Here is a 19,318-nt window from a genome sequence, read left to right as displayed (position 1 = left end):
AGTGGTAAATGAAATGTACTTTTTATTTATCAAAATGTGTTTCCCAGCGCTAAACCTTTCATCCAAATTCTAAATTTCAAATTTTTTAAACTCCAAAAGCCAATATAAAGGAATAGTAGTGGTAAAATAAAGCATTGTGGTTGTAACCAATCTTGTTTTTTGTAAAATTCTCCTTTAAGGGGGCGTGGCAAGGGGTGTGTCCTATGTCTGCATACTTTTGATGATAGGTGACCCTCATTTCCATCTCAAAAAGTTGGGAGGTGTGACAGACTCCCACCAATTTATCACTGCCCACCCCCTGACTTTTTTGTATTGGGACATTTTTTAACCACCATGCCCTTTTACCCCACCGTCCTGCCCAGGCCAATTTTCAGCAGTCAGCGCTGTGGCACTTGTACACACGGTCGGAGATTCCGTCGGAATGTTTCATATCGGACCGTTTTGTCGGATATTCCGACTGTGTGTGGTCTCCATCGGACTGTTTCCATCGGAATATCCTATGGACCAATTTTTCCAACTTGCCGGTAAAATATTCCGACAAAATGCTCCGATCGGACATACTTCGATCATGTGTAGCCTACTCCGATGGACAAAGTGCCAGGCATGCTCAGATCAAATTCCTAGACCAAAGCTATTGGCTACTAGCCTGAACGTAGTCCCGTCGTAACAAAATAACGTCATCACGTTATGTACAATCGGATTTTAGTCCGACCGTGTGTATGCAACATCACTTCCGGACCTCGTCCGGAATTAATCCGACGGATTTGGTTGTCGGAATCTCTGACCGTGTGTACAAGGGCTTTGAATGACAATTGCACGGTCACTAGGGTTGCCACCTCATCCCTTTAAACCCAAACACATGTCAATTACACAGATTACATAGCTCCCAACTGTCCCTGATTTGGAGCAATGTCCCTCTGTCCCTCTTTCCTCCACATTTGTCCCTCATTTTGGGCTGATCTGTATAGATGTATATAGAATGCACTTTCTAACTTTCAAAAGGTGTTTTTCAGCGCTAAACCTTTCATCTGATTTCGAAATTGCTGCATTTTTAAATGTCAAACTCCAATATAAAGGAATAGTAGTGGTAAAAAAAACACTTGTGGGTTTAATAAACCTTTTTTTGGGGGGGGGGGGTTATTTCTCCTTTAAGGGGGTGTGGCAGGGGGCGTGTCCTATGCCTACATACATTTTCTAGTAGGTGTCCCTCATTCCCATCTCAAAATGTTGGGAGGTATGGATAATGCATAGCTCCCAAATGTCCCTCTGTCCCTCGTTCCCCCTCATTTGTCCCTCATTTTGGTCTGACCTATATAGTTGTATATAAAATGCACTTTTTATCTAGTGTTTCCCAGCGCTAAATTGCTGCAATTGTAAATTTTAAAAGCCAGTATATAGGAATAGTAGTGGTAAAAAAAAAGCTCTTGTGGATTTGATTAACCTTTTTTTTTTTTTTTTTTTTTGATTAAAGGGGTTGTAAAGGTAAATGTTTTTTCACCTTAATGCATTCTATGCATTAAAGCGGAGGTCCACCCTAAAGTGGACCTTCCGCTCATTGGATTCCTCCCCCCCCCCCCTCCGGCGCCACAATTGGCACCTTTCAGGGGGGAGGGGGGTGCAGGTACCTGCACAGTACAGGTATCTGCACCCACTTCCGGGATAGCTCTCTGCGGAAAGGGGCGTAGATTACGCCCCTTTCCGAAAGTCCCCCGCTGCCTGCTGGGAAACACACAGATCCCAGAGACAGCGGGGACCATCCTTATTGCGCAGCGCGACTCGCGCATGCGCAGTAGGGAACCGGGAAATGAAGCCGAAAGGCTCCACTTCCTGATTCCCATACCCAAGATGGCGGCGGCAGCACCCGAGAGACGATCGAGAGATCGGCTTCGGGTGCCGACATCGCGGGCGCGCTGGACAGGTAAGTGTCACTATTTTAAAAGTCAGCAGCTGCAGTATTTGTAGCTGCTGGCTTTTAAAAAAAAAAAAAACGCGGACTCCCGGCGGACTCCCGCTTTAAGGTGAAAAAACATCTGACAGTGCCTGCGCCCCCAGCCCCCCCCCCCCGTCTTACTTACCTCACCCCTCAAAAATCCCGCGCTCGCCCCCTCCGTCCTTTCCACCGTTCAGCCTGGCCGCTGATTGGCTGGAGTGGATGGATGGAAAGCTGTGCAGCCATTGGCTCGCGCTGCTGTCAATCACATCCACTGACGCGGATCGCTGGGGGGCGGGGCCGTGTTATACAGCGAGTGGCTATAGCCGCCGGCTGTATCACGGGAGTGCGCCCGCAGGTGCTTCTCACCATGTGAGGGAGCTCATATGAACGTGAGAAGTACCTGTGGGAGGAAGCAGAGACAGCCGCCGAGGGACCCCAGAAGAGCAGGTTCGGGGCCACTCTGTGCAAAACAAGCTGCACAGTGGAGGTAAGTATAACATGTTTGTTATTTAAAAAAAAAAAATAATCACTTTACAATCCCTTTAAATCTCTTTTAACTGCTTCCCGACTGCCTCACGCAGATATACTGCGGCAGAAGGGCTTGTGCAGGCAGATTAACGTACCTGTACGTTGCCCTTTAAGAGGCGGCTCGCAGGCACGTGCCAGGTGCTCCGTGAGCGTGAGTCTCGATGTCCGCAGGGATCGTCTCACGGTGAGGAAGAACGGGGAGATGTTAATGTAAACAAGCATTTCCCCATTCTGCCTAGTGACAGGACACTGATCAGCTCTCCCTGTAATCGGGGAGTGGTGATTAGTGACGTGTCACACACAGCCCCCAACCTCCCCCCACAGTTAGAATCACTCCCTAGGACACACTTAACCCCTACAGTGCCACCTAGTGGTTAACCCCTTCACTGCCAGTCACATTTTTACAGTAATCAATGCAATTTTTTAGCATTGATCGCTGTATTAATGCCAATGGTCCCAAAAATGTGTCAAAAATGTCCGATGTGTCCGCCATAATGTCGCAGTCATGATAAAAATCGCTGCTCGCCGCCATTACTAGTAAAAAAAAAATGATTACTAAAAATGCCATAAAACTATCCCCTGTTTTGTAGAAGCTATAACTTTTGTGCAAACCAATCAATATACGGTTATTGAGATTTTTTTTACCAAAAATATGTAGAAGAATACGTATCGACCTAAACTGAGAAAGAAAACAATACATTTTAAATATTTTTTGGGGATATTTATTATAGCAAAAAGTTAAAAATAATGCGTTTTCTTCAAAATTGCCGCTATTTATTTGTTTATAGGGCAAAAAATAAAAACCGCAGAGGTGATCAAATACCACCAAAAGAAAGCTCTATTTGTAGGAAAAAAAGGACCTCAATTTTGTATGGGTACAGGGTTGCATGACCGCGTAATTTTCAGGTAAAGTAACTCAGTGCTGTATTGCAAAAAATGGCCTGGTCACAAAGGGGAGTAAATCTTCTGGGGGTCAATTGGTTAAATCCTGCCCAGAATATACTGACCCTGACCCTTAATTGGCACTGACCTAGATAAAACCTAATCTAGTTATTTTTTCTTTATTTTTTTAAATTACATTGATTGGTTTGGGCTAGGGCTGTTACTGATTAAAATTTTCGTGTTTGATAAATCGTTTTTTTTTTTAATCGACTAATTTCGATTAATTATAACGCACATACAGATGCAACTACTTTTAGCTGATCTCCTTGAATTGCAACTCTGCATTAGTCAGTGGCAAATGTAGTATACACTATATACAATCACCCGACACTAGTTAGTTTCCACAATCCATGACTTAACTTCACAGTTCACACAAATATGTTTTAAATTCAAACTGTAGCACTGACGTAAGTCATTTTTTTTTCCCCCACAGTAGCGTGACAATCCCTCCACCTCCGGTCTAAATAATCACTCTCACCTTATGGCATGGACCCCTGTGCAAACAGGTGGTCATGCAAGCGGGTATCAAAAGGGTTAACACAGACCATAAACTTCTCTCACGTCTCCTTAGATCTCAGCAAGGACGCCGGGTCACGGGTAGAAAGAAAAGATCTCAGTGCTCACCGCTTAAGTATAAGATTTCATTTTTGTGTTCAAACACAAACTACTCACATAAAGATGATAAAAACACAGCATGTAAAGCCGACAATTGTGTTAGTTCCATAGGGCAGCAGCAAGTGACGTCATGCGTAGCTCCTCCCCCCGTACGTGTTACGTTCAATCAGAACTTCGACATCACCAGACTCCTCCCCCTTTCCCTTCATTAGCAGACAGAGGCACTTGGGGAAGGGGGAGGGGGAGTCCAGTGATGTCGATGTCCGTGACGTCACCGGATCTCCGACAGAACTCCCTGAAGACCCGGGAGCCGGCGGAGAGGTGAGTACCGATCAAAAGAATTTTTTATCGATCAAAAAAATTAATCGAGGAATTAATCTTTAATTTTCACAGCCCTAGTTTGCGCTAAAGTTATAGTCTCTACAAACTATGGGATATATTTATTCTTTTTTTTTTTACTAGTAATGGTGGTGATCAGCGACTTATAGCAGGACTGTGATATTGTGGAAGGCATTCGGACACTAACTGACACTTTTTGGAAACCAGTGACACTAATACAGTGATCAGTGCTCAAAAATATGCGCTGTCACTGTACTAATGACACTGGCTGGGAAGGGGTTAACATCAGGGGTGATCAAAGGGTTCACTGTGTGCCTAACCAGTGTTTGTGTGTGCTGCTTTTATTGGGGGGGGGAGATGGATCCTAGTCCCTGCTTTGCCAGGAACACAGGAATCAATGCTTTCCCTCCTGTCAGTACAGCGATCTGCCTTGTTTACATAGGTCAGGGATGGCAAACCTGTGGCAGGGATAGGCCAGGGATGGCGAACCTGTGGCAGGGATAGGCCAGGAATGGCGAACCTGTGGCAGGGATAGGCCAGGGATGGCGAACCTGTGGCAGGGATAGGTCAGGGATGGCGAACCTGTGGCAGGGATAGGCCAGGGATGGCGAACCTGTGGCAGGGATAGGCCAGCGGTGGCCAACCTGTGGCAGGGATAGGCCAGGCGTGGCGAACCTGTGGCAGGGATAGGCCAGGGGTGGCAAACCTGTGGCAGGGATAGGCCAGGGATGGTGAACCTGTGGCAGGGATAGGCCAGGGATGGCGAACCTGTGGCAGGGATAGGCCAGGGATGGTCCAAGCTATGCCACTGCCGGCACGCCAAGCCTTCTTTCTGGGCATGCCAGGAAGAAATGAGAAAAGCACACAGTGACTGCCATCCATCCCCATCAAACTACATCTCCCACAAGTCTCTAGGGCCAGCGGTGACGTGTCCAAAGTGAGCGTGACTGAGAAGAAGCGGATACGGGTGATGTGCGGGTGGAAATCCAATCATAGAAGCTCTCTCATCCACACCCCCCCCCCATTAAACAATATCTCCCACAAATCTCTGGGGCCAGCCGTGACATGTCTGGGGTAGACATGAACACGCGGCTGGGATCAGGGGTGATATGCGGGCGGGAATGAGCTGCCGGATCGGGAGACACTGGAGACAGATGAGATGTTAAAATGAACATTAAGTACAGTTATCTTTCTATCTATCTGTGGTATCCCGCTTCTTAGAGGCATAGGCTCCAGCTGGTGACCGGAGCAATGCAATACCTGTATACCTGTACCATCTGCTGGTGTCTGTGTACCTTTCCCTTCAACTCCTTCCTGTCCGGTTTCACCTCCTTCATCCTGACCCTGTGTCTAGGTTATGATCCAGATTAATCTCCAAAATTTGTTGGACTAAATTTATAATTTTAACCGCTTTAACCTCCCCGGAAGATTTGGCTGCTGAATGACCAGGCCATTTTTTTGCAGCATTCGGCACTGCGTCGATTTAACTTGACAATTACGCGGCCGTGTGGCGTTGCACCCAAACAAAATTGACGTATTTTTTTTCCCACAAATAGAGCTTTCTTTTGGTGGTATTTGATCATCTCAACGTTTTTTTTTTTTTTTTTTTTTTTTTGCGATATAAACAAAAAAAGAGCAACAATTTTGAAAAAAAAAAACACATTGGGGGTTATTTACGAAAGGCAAATCCACATTGCACTGCAAGTGCACTTGAAAGTGCAGTCGCTCTAATTCTAAGGGGTAGATCTGAAATGAGGGGAAGCTCTGCTTATTTTATCATCCAATCCCGTGCAAGCTAAAATGCTGTTTTTTATTTTCCTTCCATGTCCCCCTCAGATCTACAGCGACTTTACTTCCAAGTGCACTTGCAGTGCAAAGTGGATTTGCCTTTAGTAAATAACCCCCTTTCTTTTTTACATTTTGCTATAATAAATATCCCCATTTTTTTTTAAAACAAGCACATTTTTTCTCAGTTTAGGCCGATATGTATTCCTCTACATATTTTTGGTAATAAAAATCGCAATAAGCGTATATTGATTGGTTTGCGCAAAAGTTATAGTGTCAAAATAGGGGATAGATTTATAGCATTTTTATTATTATTATTATTTTTTTAACTAGTAATGGCGGCGATCTGCGATTTTTATCAGGACTGCGACATTATGGCGGACACATCGGACACTTTTGACACATTTTTGGGACCATTGTCATTTATACAGCGATCAGTGCTATAAAAATGCACTCTTAAATAGACTCTGTCTGACCCAGGATGGCTGTCAGAGTCACATGGGGCAGCATCATTGAACCTGATAGCTTCCCCAGTAACCCAAGAAACCATAGATGAACCATGGTCCTCTTGACTTCCTCTCCCTCTGTAATGCTGCTGTGGTTGAGCGCCACCTGCAGTAGAGAAAGTAGACTGCATCTGCCCATATACTAGTGTTTGAAAATAAGCAACACAACAATTAATAGGGCGCACTAAATGATTAAAGGAAATCAGCACTGATTGCTGACCTCTATTCTAAAAATACAGTCACTTGGCTATATCTGGCTTCAAGTGATTGTAAAGTCTGTTTTTTTTTTCTTCTGAAAATAACAAACATGTTATACTTACATTCTCTGTTGCAGTGGATTTGCACAGAGCAGCCCAGATTCTCCTCTTCTTAGGTCCCTTTTCTTTGATCCTGTAAATATGTCACTAGCAGGGAAGGGGTTAACACTAGGGGCTGATCAAGGGGTTAACTGTGTTCCCTGGGTGTGTGTGCTAACTGAAAGGGGACTGTCTAGGGCAGATGACAGATCACTGTTCATACTTTGTATGAACACACAAAGTGTCTCGTCTTCACACAGAGAACCGGGATTTGTGTGTTTACACACACAGATCCTGGTTCTTGGTATGTCATGAGCAATCGCGGGAGTCCGGCGGTCACTCGCATCGGCTCCGGGGGGCGAGCACGCACGCGCTCCTAGTGGCCACAGGGCGAAGCGCCGTTACATAATGTCCTTTCACCCAGCCGTGCCATTCTGCCGCAGTAAAACTGCGGTGGATGGTCGGCAAGTGGTTAAACAGCAGTCCTGGGAATTGTGCCCCATTAAAGGTGTCATTGGGCCTCATTATGGGTATTAGTATTGGTGGGGGGAATTATACCCTTAGGTTGGTATCAGTGGATAAAACAGTGCCCCAGTGCTCAGCAAATGCATCTTTATCCAAAAATACATGTACATTTAGACCCCTTTCTCACTGCCACACCCATAGTGTCGGCGGTAAAACGCTGCTATTTTTAGCAGCGTTTTACTGTCGGATTTGCAGCGCATTTTGGCCGCTAGCTGGGCGCTTTTAGCCCTCGCTAGCGCCCGAGAAAGGGTAAAAACCTCCCGCAAAACGCCGCAATAGCGGCATTTTGCTGCGGCAATGCAGCGCTGCCCTTATTGATTTCACTGGGGAGCAGCGGTGGAGGAGCGTTAAACACACCGCTCCTTCACCGCTCCAAAGAAGCTGCTGGCAGGACTTTTCTTGACATCCTGCCAGCGCACCGCTCCAGTGGGCTTTCACACTGGAATGAATGGAGCAGCAGTTTGAGGGCGGATTGCAGGCGCTATTTCTAACGCTATAGCGCCTGCAAAACGCCCTCGGTGTGAAAGGGGTCTTAGAGCTGGATTTTTTTTTTCAATAAAAAAACTGTATAATTGGAAGCTCTTTTATTGTGTTTTTCTTTTAAGACAAAAGCTGTTAATTCATTTGGACAACTGTACGAGTTGTTTTTTTTCTAAATTAAAACCTCATATTCATGTTTAATTGCAGTGTTGGCACTTTGAAATAAATAGGTTGGTTATGTGTTGCAGTTTGGGCACTCCGCCAAACCGCAGTTCTGCCTGTCTGCAGGATGATCGGTGGCTGCCGGCGGACATTGAATCTACGGTACCGGCTGATCGGCTCCCGCTGTGTATAATTACAGGGGGATCGAGCCACCGGTGGCGCAAATACGCGCCGCTACCCAGAAGTGCAGGATCAAGTATATATATGTGATCCTGCGCACAGCTGCCACCCTGTAACAGTAAAAAAAAAAAAAAATGCAATTAGTATCAGTGTCGGTGTGTTTTAGGTAGGACAAAAAAAAAAAGCGAAATGAGCTCCATTGTTTCTGGGCTGTACTATGGGTACAAACAACAACTAACATACATGTACATGGTATTGCTCTAATTGAGAGCAGGAGAACTTATTTTGGGTTGTCCTTTGGTGGTAGGTTATGGTGGTAGCAAGAAATATACAGCTAAACTAAAAAAAAAATATTTTTGTTTACTATTTTGGTCCAGTTTTCCTTTGATAATTAAAAAAAAAATCAGGAGATACTCGTTACCATTTACCACGAAAATGAAAGCCCAACTAGTCCTGAAAAAAACAGTATAATCCACCTGGATGTACCGGGTAGTTGTAATGATATGTACAATTTTAATATAACATATCAAAGTTGCAAAATTGTGCTTAGCCATTAAGATTTGTTTTTCCCTTGATTACAAAGGGATTAATCAGTGTGATCCAGGGGAGGAGGGCAGAGAGATGGAGCATTGTGTGTATAAGGTAACAGTATGATCGGTGGGCGGACCCGGAGCAGTGTGTGTATAAGGCAGCAGTGTGATCCTGGGGGAGGGGAGCAGAGAGCCGGAGCATTGTGTGTATAAGGCAGCAGTGTGATCCAGGGGGAGGGGAGCAGAGAGCCGGAGCATTGTTTGTATAAGGCAGCAGTGTGATCCAGGGGGAGAGGAGCAGAGAGCCGTAGCATTGTGTGTATAAGGCAACAGTGTGATCCAGGGGGAGAGGAGCAGAGAGCCAGAGCATTGTGTGTATAAGGCAGCAGTGTGATCCAGGGGGAGGGGAGCAGAGAGCCGGAGCATTGTTTGTATAAGGCAGCAGTGTGATCCAGGGGGAGAGGAGCAGAGAGCCGTAGCATTGTGTGTATAAGGCAACAGTGTGATCCAGGGGGAGAGGAGCAGAGAGCCAGAGCATTGTGTGTATAAGGCAGCAGTGTGATCCGGGGGGGGGGGGAGCAGAGAGCCGTAGCATTGTGTGTATAACATAAGTGTGATCCAGGGGAAGGGGAGCAGAGAGCCGGAGCAGTGTGTGTATAAGACAGCAGTGTGATCCAGGGGGAGGGGAGCAGTGAGCCGGAGCAGTGTGTGTATAAGACAGCAGTGTGATCCAGGGGGAGGGGGCAGAGAGCCGGAGCAGTGTGTGTATAAGACAGCAGTGTGATCCAGGGGGAGGGGGCAGAGAGCCAGAGCATTGTGTGTATAAGGCATGTAAAATTCATGTTAGTGCTCCACGGGATTCAAAGTTGTAAGTTTAGTGGTCTGTGAGGTCCTTAAGGTTGGAGACCACTGCATTAAAGGAACAGTCATCAGGATTGTATTAAATTGTGGTTTATTAAAGCATGTTTATCACACTAATACTGTAACATGGCACTTAGGGAAGAGGTCTTTGGCTGGTTAACTTGGCTTGGTTCACAGCCTTATATAAAATAAAAGGAAGAGTCAGCGATGCTTCTTTACTGGCACGTGTTATAAATCTGGATTTGTTGGTTGATGGCGTTGAGGATATCCTTCATTTTCTCTTCAAGGCCTTCCAGCTGCTTTGCTTTATCTTGCAGAATAACTTCATTTTTCTCATAGGCCGTTTCCAAATCTGCAAGTAGAAGCACAATTAGGAGATAATTAGTGCTGTTCTTCTACAAACTTATTTGTCCCATATTTACTAAGACAAGTACAAAACTAGACCTAGCAATCATGCATTATCTGAAAACGTACAGTAGTTGCTAGTGTCGAAGCTTGGGCTATGCCCTGCCCCCACACACACCTATTGACCCATCATTATATTGGGCAGTTTCTCTGGCCAATAGGATTTTTTTGTTGGAAGTAAGAGGCAGGCAAGGGTTGGCGCTATTGAGAAGTGCCGATGCTTTGCCAACCCGAATGACCAAGAATTTGGCCATGACAGGTTGGTTTAGGTGTGGGTACGTCAAATGGCTAAAAGTTTGTGGCTATCTGTTTGGCCAATAATATGTGGACACCGTTTCAAATCAGTTCAAGTGTTTGATTGGAAAGTACTGTTAATGCTACATTATAAAGTTTTAGACATTTTAGACAATTGTGTGGTTCCAACCCCGTGGCTTGATTTGGGGGGGGGGGGGGGGGGTAAGCTTTTTTCTGTTTTTTCTGTTCCAGCATGGTACCTCCACAGAGACATGGTTTGATGAGTTTGGTGTGGAAGAACTTGACTGACCTGCATAGAGCCCTAATGTCAACCTTAATGAACACCTTTGGGATGAATTGGAACACTGATTGCAAGCCTGGTCTTCTCACCCAACATCAGTACCTGATCTCTACCCTACCGAACACCTTTGGGATGAGTTGGAATACTGATTGCGAGCCAGGTCTTCTCATCCAACATTAGTACGTGACCTCAACCCTGTTGAACACCTTTGGGATCAATTGGAATTCCCCATCGTGAGCCAGGTCTTCTCATCCAACATTAGTACGCGACCTTAACCCTACCGAACACCTTTGGGATGAGTTGGAATACTGATTGCGAGCCAGGTCTTCTCATCCAACATTAGTACGTGACCTCAACCCTACCGAACACCTTTGGGATGAATTGGAATTCCCAATGTGAGCCAGGTCTTCTCATGCGACATCAGTACCTGATCTCAACCCTACTGAACACCTTTGGTATTTATAGCCATAAAGTGAAGAGACATCTCCATATTAATGTCCAATGGTTTGGAAATAAAATACCCAACAATCTCATATAGGTGTGGGGGGGGGGGGGGTAGATGTCCACAAGCCTTTGGTCACATAGTGTACGTGCACAGACCTCTATGTCCTTGCTAATTGTCAGCAATGGAAACATGTAATGATATATACCTAAAGAAAATGATCTTTATGTCTCCACTCACTATCCTAAAATGAGGAAGAAAACCCTTTTCTTTGTTGTTTGTTATAGAAGTGATAAATGTAGACACCTAATGTTTCTAAAGGGTTTTACTTTGCTTCTTATGCAGCAGCCTTTGTCAACCTTCTCAACACAGAGGAAACCTTGATATAACTTTCCGGTCTCTAGGAACCCCTGCTAAAAAAATGACTATAACTACAAGTCTTGATACATTAGTGTGATGGTCAGTGGGAAAAATGCTCCTTACATTTGTTGTAATTGGGAAGAATTCCCCCCTAACTGATAGCTAAAAAGATAAGTGGTGTCAGAGGGAACTTATCCGATAGTCATAAATTGCTCATTGCTGAAGGAACCCATAGGAACCTCTGGGGGGACCCTGGTTGAGAAAACCCTTTTTTACAGTATACCAATCTCATAAACTGTCATTGTAGAGGATCGAATGGGGTACAGTGTCATTTTTTACTAGGAGGCCCTGCAGATTTATGCCTTGTACATGCGGTCGGACATTCCGACCAGAAAATCTGTCGGATTTTTTCAGACGGATTTTGTCCTAAACTGGTGTTGCATACACACGGTCGGACAAAGTGGTCAGAAAATCCGATCGCTTGGAACGTGATGACGTTCTTTCTAGAGCTGCCAGGACGAGTTGACGTAATCGATTACGTTGACTCCAAAAATACATTGACATGCGTGCAGGGCGTCGACGCGTCACAGTGCTCCGTATCTCCCGCTCTCCTCCGTGCTGCCGCCCCCCTCTCTTCTCCCCCTCCATGCCGCCACCCCCCTCCGTGCCGCTGCCCCCCTCTCTTCTCCCCCTCCGTGCCGCCGCCCCCCTCTCTTCTCCCCCTCCGTGCTGCCGCCCCCCCTCGGTATCTCAGGATGGAGAACGGAGGTAGAAGCCGGTAAACCCGGCTCCTTCGTTTTCAGAATGGAAAGAGTCAGTGACCACTGACTCTGTCCATTCACATAACTGAAACATTGTAACCTCCTGTGATTACGATGTCTCAGTTAATGAATGGAGAGAAGCCGCTGTCTACTCTCCATTCATTATCAGTGCAGCAGAGGCTGCAGAGAAAGGGACTGGGGAATCTCTGTCTCCAGTCCCTTTCCCTGTCTCAAATGGGAGATGTCAGAGGTCTGTTAAGACCCCTGATATCTCACCATAGCCCCCCCAACAGGGCTGATAAAAAAAAATGCAATAAATAATAAAAAAAAAAATTGTAAAAAATAATAAAAAAAAAAAAAACACACTGACACTGTCCCACACACACTCCCCCTTAAAAAAGAAAAGAAAACATTGTTAAAAATAAATAATAAATATTCATGAACTTCTGAACAGAAAATATAAAGCTAAGATAAAAGAATATATATATATATATATATTATTTTATCTTAAGTTTACAAAAAATAAGTACATAAAAAAAGGTGAGAATATAAGTACATACTTATATATATATATATATATATATATATATATATATATATACAGTGCCTTGCGAAAGTATTCGACCCCCTTGAACTTTTCAACCTTTTGCCACATTTCAGGCTTCAAACATAAAGATATAAAATTTTTATTTTTTGTGAAGAATCACCAACAAGTGGGACACAATTGTGAAGTGGAACGAAATCTATTGGATATTTTAAACTTTTTTAGCAAATAAAAAAATGAAAAGTGGGGCGTGCAAAATTATTCGGCCCCCTTGCGATAATACTTTGTAGAGCCACCTTTTGCTGCGATTACAGCTGCAAGTCGCTTGGGGTATGACTCTATCAGTTTTGCACATCGAGAGACTGAAATTCTTGCCCATTCTTCCTTGCAAAACAGCTGGAGCTCAGTGAGGTTGGATGGAGAGCTTTTGTGAACAGCAGTTTTCAGCTCTTTTCACAGATTCTCGATTGGATTCAGGTCTGGACTTTGACTTGGCCATTCTAACACCTGGATATGTTTATTTGTGAACCATTCCTTTGTAGATTTTGCAAAAAAACAAAAATAAAAATGTTATATACTTATGTTTGAAGCCTGAAATGTGGCAAAAGGTTGAAAAGTTCAAGGGGGCCGAATACTTTCGCAAGGCACTGTGTATATATATATATATATATATATATATACGGTATATATATATATATATATATATATATATATATATATATATGTGTATGTACTAGTTATAATCTTTTATCTTACTTTTTTTTTTTTTTTATTATGTACATATCATTTTTTGTAAGGTTATCCAAAGGATTAATTAGCTAATCAAAAAAAAACCCACTATATTAATTAAAAAAAATAAAATAAATAAAATAATCGTATAGTCGATGACTAATCGAAAAAATAATCGATAGATTAGTCGACAGACAAACTAAGCGTTAGTTGCAGCTCTAGTTCTTTCGTTACGACGGGACTACGTTCAGGCTAGTAGCCAATAGCTTTGGTCTCGTAATTTGATCTGAGCATGCGTGGCACTTTGTCCGATTGGAATTCTCTACAAACGATCGGAAAAAGTCAGATCGGATTTTTTTGTTGGAAAATTTGAGATCCTGCTCTCAAATTTTTCCGATCGAGCCCACAGACGATCGGATTTTCCGACAATATAATCCGATCTGACCTTTTCCGTCTGAATTTCCAACCGTGTGTACAAGGCATAAGTATGTAGCTTCAGGACCTGGTGCACCCAGGAAGTGGTAAAAGGGATCGACTGTAGGCTTGTGCAATTCGTTTCGTAACGAATCGAAATTCGGCCGAATTTTGCATCTTTCGGACATTCGGATGCATCCGAATAAAAAAATAACAAATTACAACGAATACGAAAGAAATATAACGAATGAATTCGAATGAATTCGACATGATTCGAAATGATTTCAACCGCATTCGACATTATTTCAACATGATTCGACATTATTTCAACTGCATTCGAAATGATTTCAACATGATTCGACATTATTTCAACTGCATTCGAAATGATTTCAACATGATTCGACATTATTTCAACCGCATTCGAAAATATTTTGTGACCCGACTTTAGGGCCATGTATCTCGGGGTCATTTGGTGCTAGACATTTGGATATGTTGTAGTGCTAGTATTATTGTGTTTGCATACCAAATTTTGGGTTTCTAGCTATAAGTGACCCCGAGATATGTGGCCCCAAAATCGGGTCGCAAAATGTTATTAGTTATTAGAGAGGGAATGACATTTTGCGACCCGATTTTGGGGCCACATATCTCAGGGTCACTTATAGCTAGAAACCCCAATAGTACTAGCACTACAACATATCCAAATTTGAAGTGTCTAGCACCAAGTGACCCTGAGATACACGGCCCTAAAGTCGGGTCACAAAATATTTTCGAATGCGGTTGAAATAATGTTGAATCATGTTGAAATAATTTCGAATGCATTCGAAATTATTTCAACATGATTCGACATTATTTCAACTGCATTCGAAATGATTTCAACATGATTCAACATTATTTCAACCGCATTCGAAAATATTTTGTGACCCGACTTTAGGGCCATGTATCTCGGGGTCACTTGGTGCTAGACACTTCAAATTTGGATATGTTGTAGAGCTGTATGTTGTAGAGCTAGTATACTATTGTGTTTGCATACCAAATTTGGGGTTTCTAGCTATAAGTGACCCTGAGATAAGTGGCCCCAAAATCGGGTCGCAAAATGTCATTCTCTGCTCTATTAACTAATAACATTTTGCGACCCGATTTCGAATCCGGTAGAAATATTTTCGAATTTCGTTGAAATATTTTGGAATGTGGCTGATTTTTCGAATTCGGTAGAAACGAAATCCGAAAAACGAATTTAAGGAAGTTAACGAATATAACTAAACGAAATTAATGAATTAACGAATTAAAACGAAACGAAACTAAACTAATTTTTTCCTTTTGCACATGTCTAACGTCTCTAATAGAAGCAAATTAACTATTTTGATAAAACATACCTTGAAGCTTCTTCAGCTTGTCTTGAGCGTTGCCTAGAAGCTGCTTTGCTTCCTCCCTTAGCTGGTCTGCCTTATTCTTGGCATCCTTTATGTTTTTGGCTTTGTGTTCAGCAAAGTTCCGTACCATTTTATATTTATCTCCAAGCTGTCCCTCCAGCACCTAAAAGAATACAAAGGCAACAGAAAGAGTAGGAACATCTCAACGTAGCAGGAACACCTTAAAGTGGTTGTAAACCCTTACATATACCTAGACTGGCCTCAGATTATACACAGAGATGAAACAAATCCTCTGACATAAGTTGTTCCATGCGCTGAATTATAAAGCCTGTCTGAGAGTTCAGAAAAAGGGGGCAGAGAGCTGAAGTTACACACTGCAGAGCTCAGTGAGGAGAGCTCTGACAGCTGATTGGAGGGAAGGGACACACCCACCTTCACACAGCACACAGGAACAGAGCAGTGCACTTGTAGTGCAAAGTGGATTTACCTTTAGTAAATAAACCCCTTAGTGCTCTAAATTGAGACTGGTGCACACTATAGAGGGATAGGCTTTGTTCATATTTTGTGGCTGAGGTTTACAACCACTTTAAGCTTCAAGGTAGACAGGGACACTGCCAGGAACTATGGCCAGAAGCGCTCAAAATTGGAGTCCCCAAGATCTGAGTCCTTGTCTATACTTGAATATTACCCACTTGCCGACTGGCTCACGCCGATATACGTCGGCAAAGAAGCACGTTCCTCCAATAGCCGTATGTGTACATCGCCCCCTTTAAGAGCTGGCAGAAGCGCGTGGCCCGATGCGCGTGGCCGGCAGGCGCGGTCGCCGCCAGCCACCCACAATTGCGGAACGAGAGCTAGAACGGGGATTCTTATGTGTAAACACACAAATCCCTGTTCTGTCAGGGGAGAGGAGACATATCGTTTGTTTCTACTAAGTAGGAACAACGATATGTCTCCTCTTCCAGTCAGTCCTATCCCCGTACAGTTAGAAACACTAACTAGGGAACACATTTAACCCCCTTGATCGCCCCCTAGTGTTAACCCATTCCCTGCCAGTGAAATTTCTACAGTAATCAGTGCATTTTTATAGCCCCAAAAATGTGTCAAAGGTGTCCGATCTGTCCACCACAATGTACCGCTAAAAATTGCAGATCACCGCCATTACTAGTAAAAAAAAAATAAAAAAAATAATAAAAATGGCATAAATCTTATAAATCCCATAGTTTGTAGACACTATAACTTTTGGGCAAACCAATCAATATTATTGTAATTTTTTTTTTTACCAAAAATATGTAGAAGAATATATATTGACCTAAACTGATGAAGAAATTTGTTTTTTAAAAACATTTTTGGGGATATTTATTATAGCAAAAAGTAAAAAATATTGTTTTTGTTTTTCGAAATCGTCGCTGTATTTTTGTTTATAGCGCAAAAAATAAAAACCGCAGAGGTGATCAAATACCACCAAAAAAAAACAAAAAAACTTCTATTTGTGGGATATAAAGGACATCCATTTTGTTTGGGTACAGCGTCGCACGACCGCGCAATTGTCAGGTAAAGTGACGCAGTGCCGTATCGCAAAAAAATGGCCTGGTCATTAGGCAGACAAATCTTCCGGTCTGTAAGTGCTTCTTTTTGTAGGGGGTGGCCCTTTGAAATGTAGACAGTTGACAAGAAGTCTAGAAAATAAAAAAAATGATGGATCAATGGTGTATGCCCATAGGCCCAGTGCACATCTCACCTTCTTTGCCTCATTGGCTTTATCGAGTGCCCCGCTAGCTGTCTCCTCCGCTCGAGTACCCGCCAAGCTGTTCCCTGCCCGCTTCACTTTAAGGGCATCCATTTGTTTATCCAAATCGTTCACTCGATCCATTGCCTCGTTCAGATGATTCTCAGCGCTTGAGGTCTCTGTCTGGATCTAAAGTGATGATACAGAAGATCCATCCAATTGGCAAGGAATTTACAAAGACAGTCACCACAGAGCAGTGATAAGGTGATGGTATCCAATCAGAATTCAGTTTTAACCATATAAGTGGAAGATGAATTCTGATTGGTTGCTTGAAATAAGCTGACTAGTTTTATGAGCAAAGAGTGTACAAGTCATGGAATAGAAATGGTTTCCTGTTTTATTTTTGTTGATTTTTTTGACTAGGTTGCAGGGGCGGACTGACCATTGGCACACCCGGGCACTGCCCGAGGGCCCCATGCCCCCAAGGGGCTCCATCAGGGTTGCCAGCCTCAATAAAACCAGGGACAATATGTAAAAATCTCAGTTTTTTTTTTTTTTAATCCCAAGATTATAGCTGCCCTGTCTCTCCAGTACCTTTTCAGTGTGTGTATGTGTATTCTGTGTGTGTATACTGTGTGTGTATATTGTGTGTCTGTGTGTGTATAATCTATTGCCTGGGGGCCCCATAATCTCCTATTGCCCGAGGGCCCCATAATCTTCTCCTATTGCCTGGGGGCCCCATAATCCCCTATTGCCCGGGGGCCCCATGTGTTGTCAGTCCGCCCCTGCTAGTTTGTTAACCTTTCCATTGATTGGCTGAAAAGGATGCAATCAATCTGGTTGTCTCCAGCTTCAAATGGCCAAGGTTATTCTCGCCATACATGTAACAATTTTCAGGAAAATTCCAATAGCTCTCATCCAAATTATGATCATTAATGCGATAATTATATCAAATGTTAATGGCATGATGAAAGTAGCCTGCCATTTAACAATTAATAAGGGTTTTTATATCAACTTAAGTGCCCATTGGTTGATTGAAGATGGTAGATTATGCATTTGAGTGTATAGATTCCTGCATGCACACAACTGATGTGGATGTAGGGATCTCTGTCGCTGCGCTATTGCATACTGACAGTAGGGAATCCCCCCCATCAGAATTCGCTGATCAGCGCTACAGCTGCAGATCCAACGCTGGTTTTCCATCAGGACCATTTGACAGAAGCTTGTCTAACGATCGGCTTCTGTTGAAGTTGAACAGAGAGGGGTGCACATGGATCGAAATTCAGCTGGTTCCTGCTGAACCAGCTGAATTTCGATATGTGTATACTTAGCTTTAGCCATACATTCTGGTATGTAAAAACCCACTCCTATGAAGGCTGTTCCCCCCTGCAGCATGCAGTAGTTTGCCCCACCAGCTTGTATATCAATAAAGGTGGTATGAGCCAGTGTAAAGAACCACTGCATTCAGCAGGGGGAACTGGCATTCGGCAGGGGGAACCGCCATTCAACCCAACCAGGAGTGTAGAATACCTACAGCACCCGGGAGCAGTGAAGCAGCAGCAGCATTTTAAGGCATGGGCCACCAGTAAGGTAAGTATTGATGGACTTCTTTTACAGCACTTGCATTTGACCACTTTAAGATCAAAAAATCTGAATACCACAAGTATAGCCATTACAGTGGCGTGCGTACAGGGGGTCGCCATTGCGACCCGGTCCCATGCTCCAGGGGGCCCCTGTGCCCCCCCTGCCTGTATGCCTGGATAGGAGGGAAGTGGCATGTAGAGGAACTGATCATTTCATTTAGCCATTGAATGCCAGCTTCTCCTCCTCATCCTCCCACAGACCTTCAGCAGCTGCAGGAGGGAAAATAAGGGCATTGATTCCTCTACATGCCGCTCCCACTGCCTCCCTATCCCCGTCTTGCTGCCTTGGGCTACTATGTGCTTCCCTGCCGCCCCCTCCCCCCTCCCCACTGCACATGCTTGGTTCCCCCTCTCACCTCCCAATGGCTGCTGCAGGGAATACTATAAGGATGTAGAGTGGGGAAGGAGCCAGTAAATGTGTCATTTATCAGCCCCTTCCTTGTCTTAACGAATAGAGTCAGTGATCCGTACCATATTATTATTATTTTTTTATTCAAAGCTGGGGCATAGTAAACTGTGTTTAATATGTCTCAGTTTATAAGTGAACGGGAAGCTCTGTACAGAGCTATTCCTGTTCATTCATTCTGTGCAGTTGAGGCCGCAGAGAAAGGGACTGATGAATCAGTCCTCAGTCCCTTTCTCTGCCTCAAAAGTGAGAGATCAGGGGTCTGTTTAGACCTTTGATATTTCACCAAAGCCCCCCA

General features: G+C 43.8%; 1 protein-coding gene across 3 annotated transcripts in view; it reads right to left on the bottom strand.

Moving 5' to 3' along the window:
* Positions 1 to 9,756: 9,756 nt before the first annotated feature.
* The window catches only part of LOC143927536 (laminin subunit beta-2-like), a 169,809-nt gene continuing 160,247 nt past the window's right edge, over positions 9,757 to 19,318 (bottom strand). For all 3 annotated transcript variants that reach the window (XM_077451656.1, XM_077451655.1, XM_077451657.1), the window contains 3 exons: positions 16,984 to 17,160; positions 15,246 to 15,405; positions 9,757 to 10,034 (listed from right to left, as the gene is read on the bottom strand). In XM_077451656.1, coding sequence (XP_077307782.1) covers positions 9,898 to 10,034; positions 15,246 to 15,405; positions 16,984 to 17,160 — 474 coding nt within the window. In that variant the 3' untranslated portion in view covers positions 9,757 to 9,897. The remainder of the gene's footprint in view (positions 10,035 to 15,245; positions 15,406 to 16,983; positions 17,161 to 19,318) is intronic.

This window comes from Lithobates pipiens, unplaced genomic scaffold, assembly GCF_037356315.1.
Source record: "Lithobates pipiens isolate NorthernLeopardFrog02 unplaced genomic scaffold, aLitPip1_a1.2 Scaffold_23, whole genome shotgun sequence".
Lineage (NCBI taxonomy): Eukaryota > Metazoa > Chordata > Amphibia > Anura > Ranidae > Lithobates > Lithobates pipiens.
This window is presented reverse-complemented; position numbering and strand designations above follow the sequence as displayed.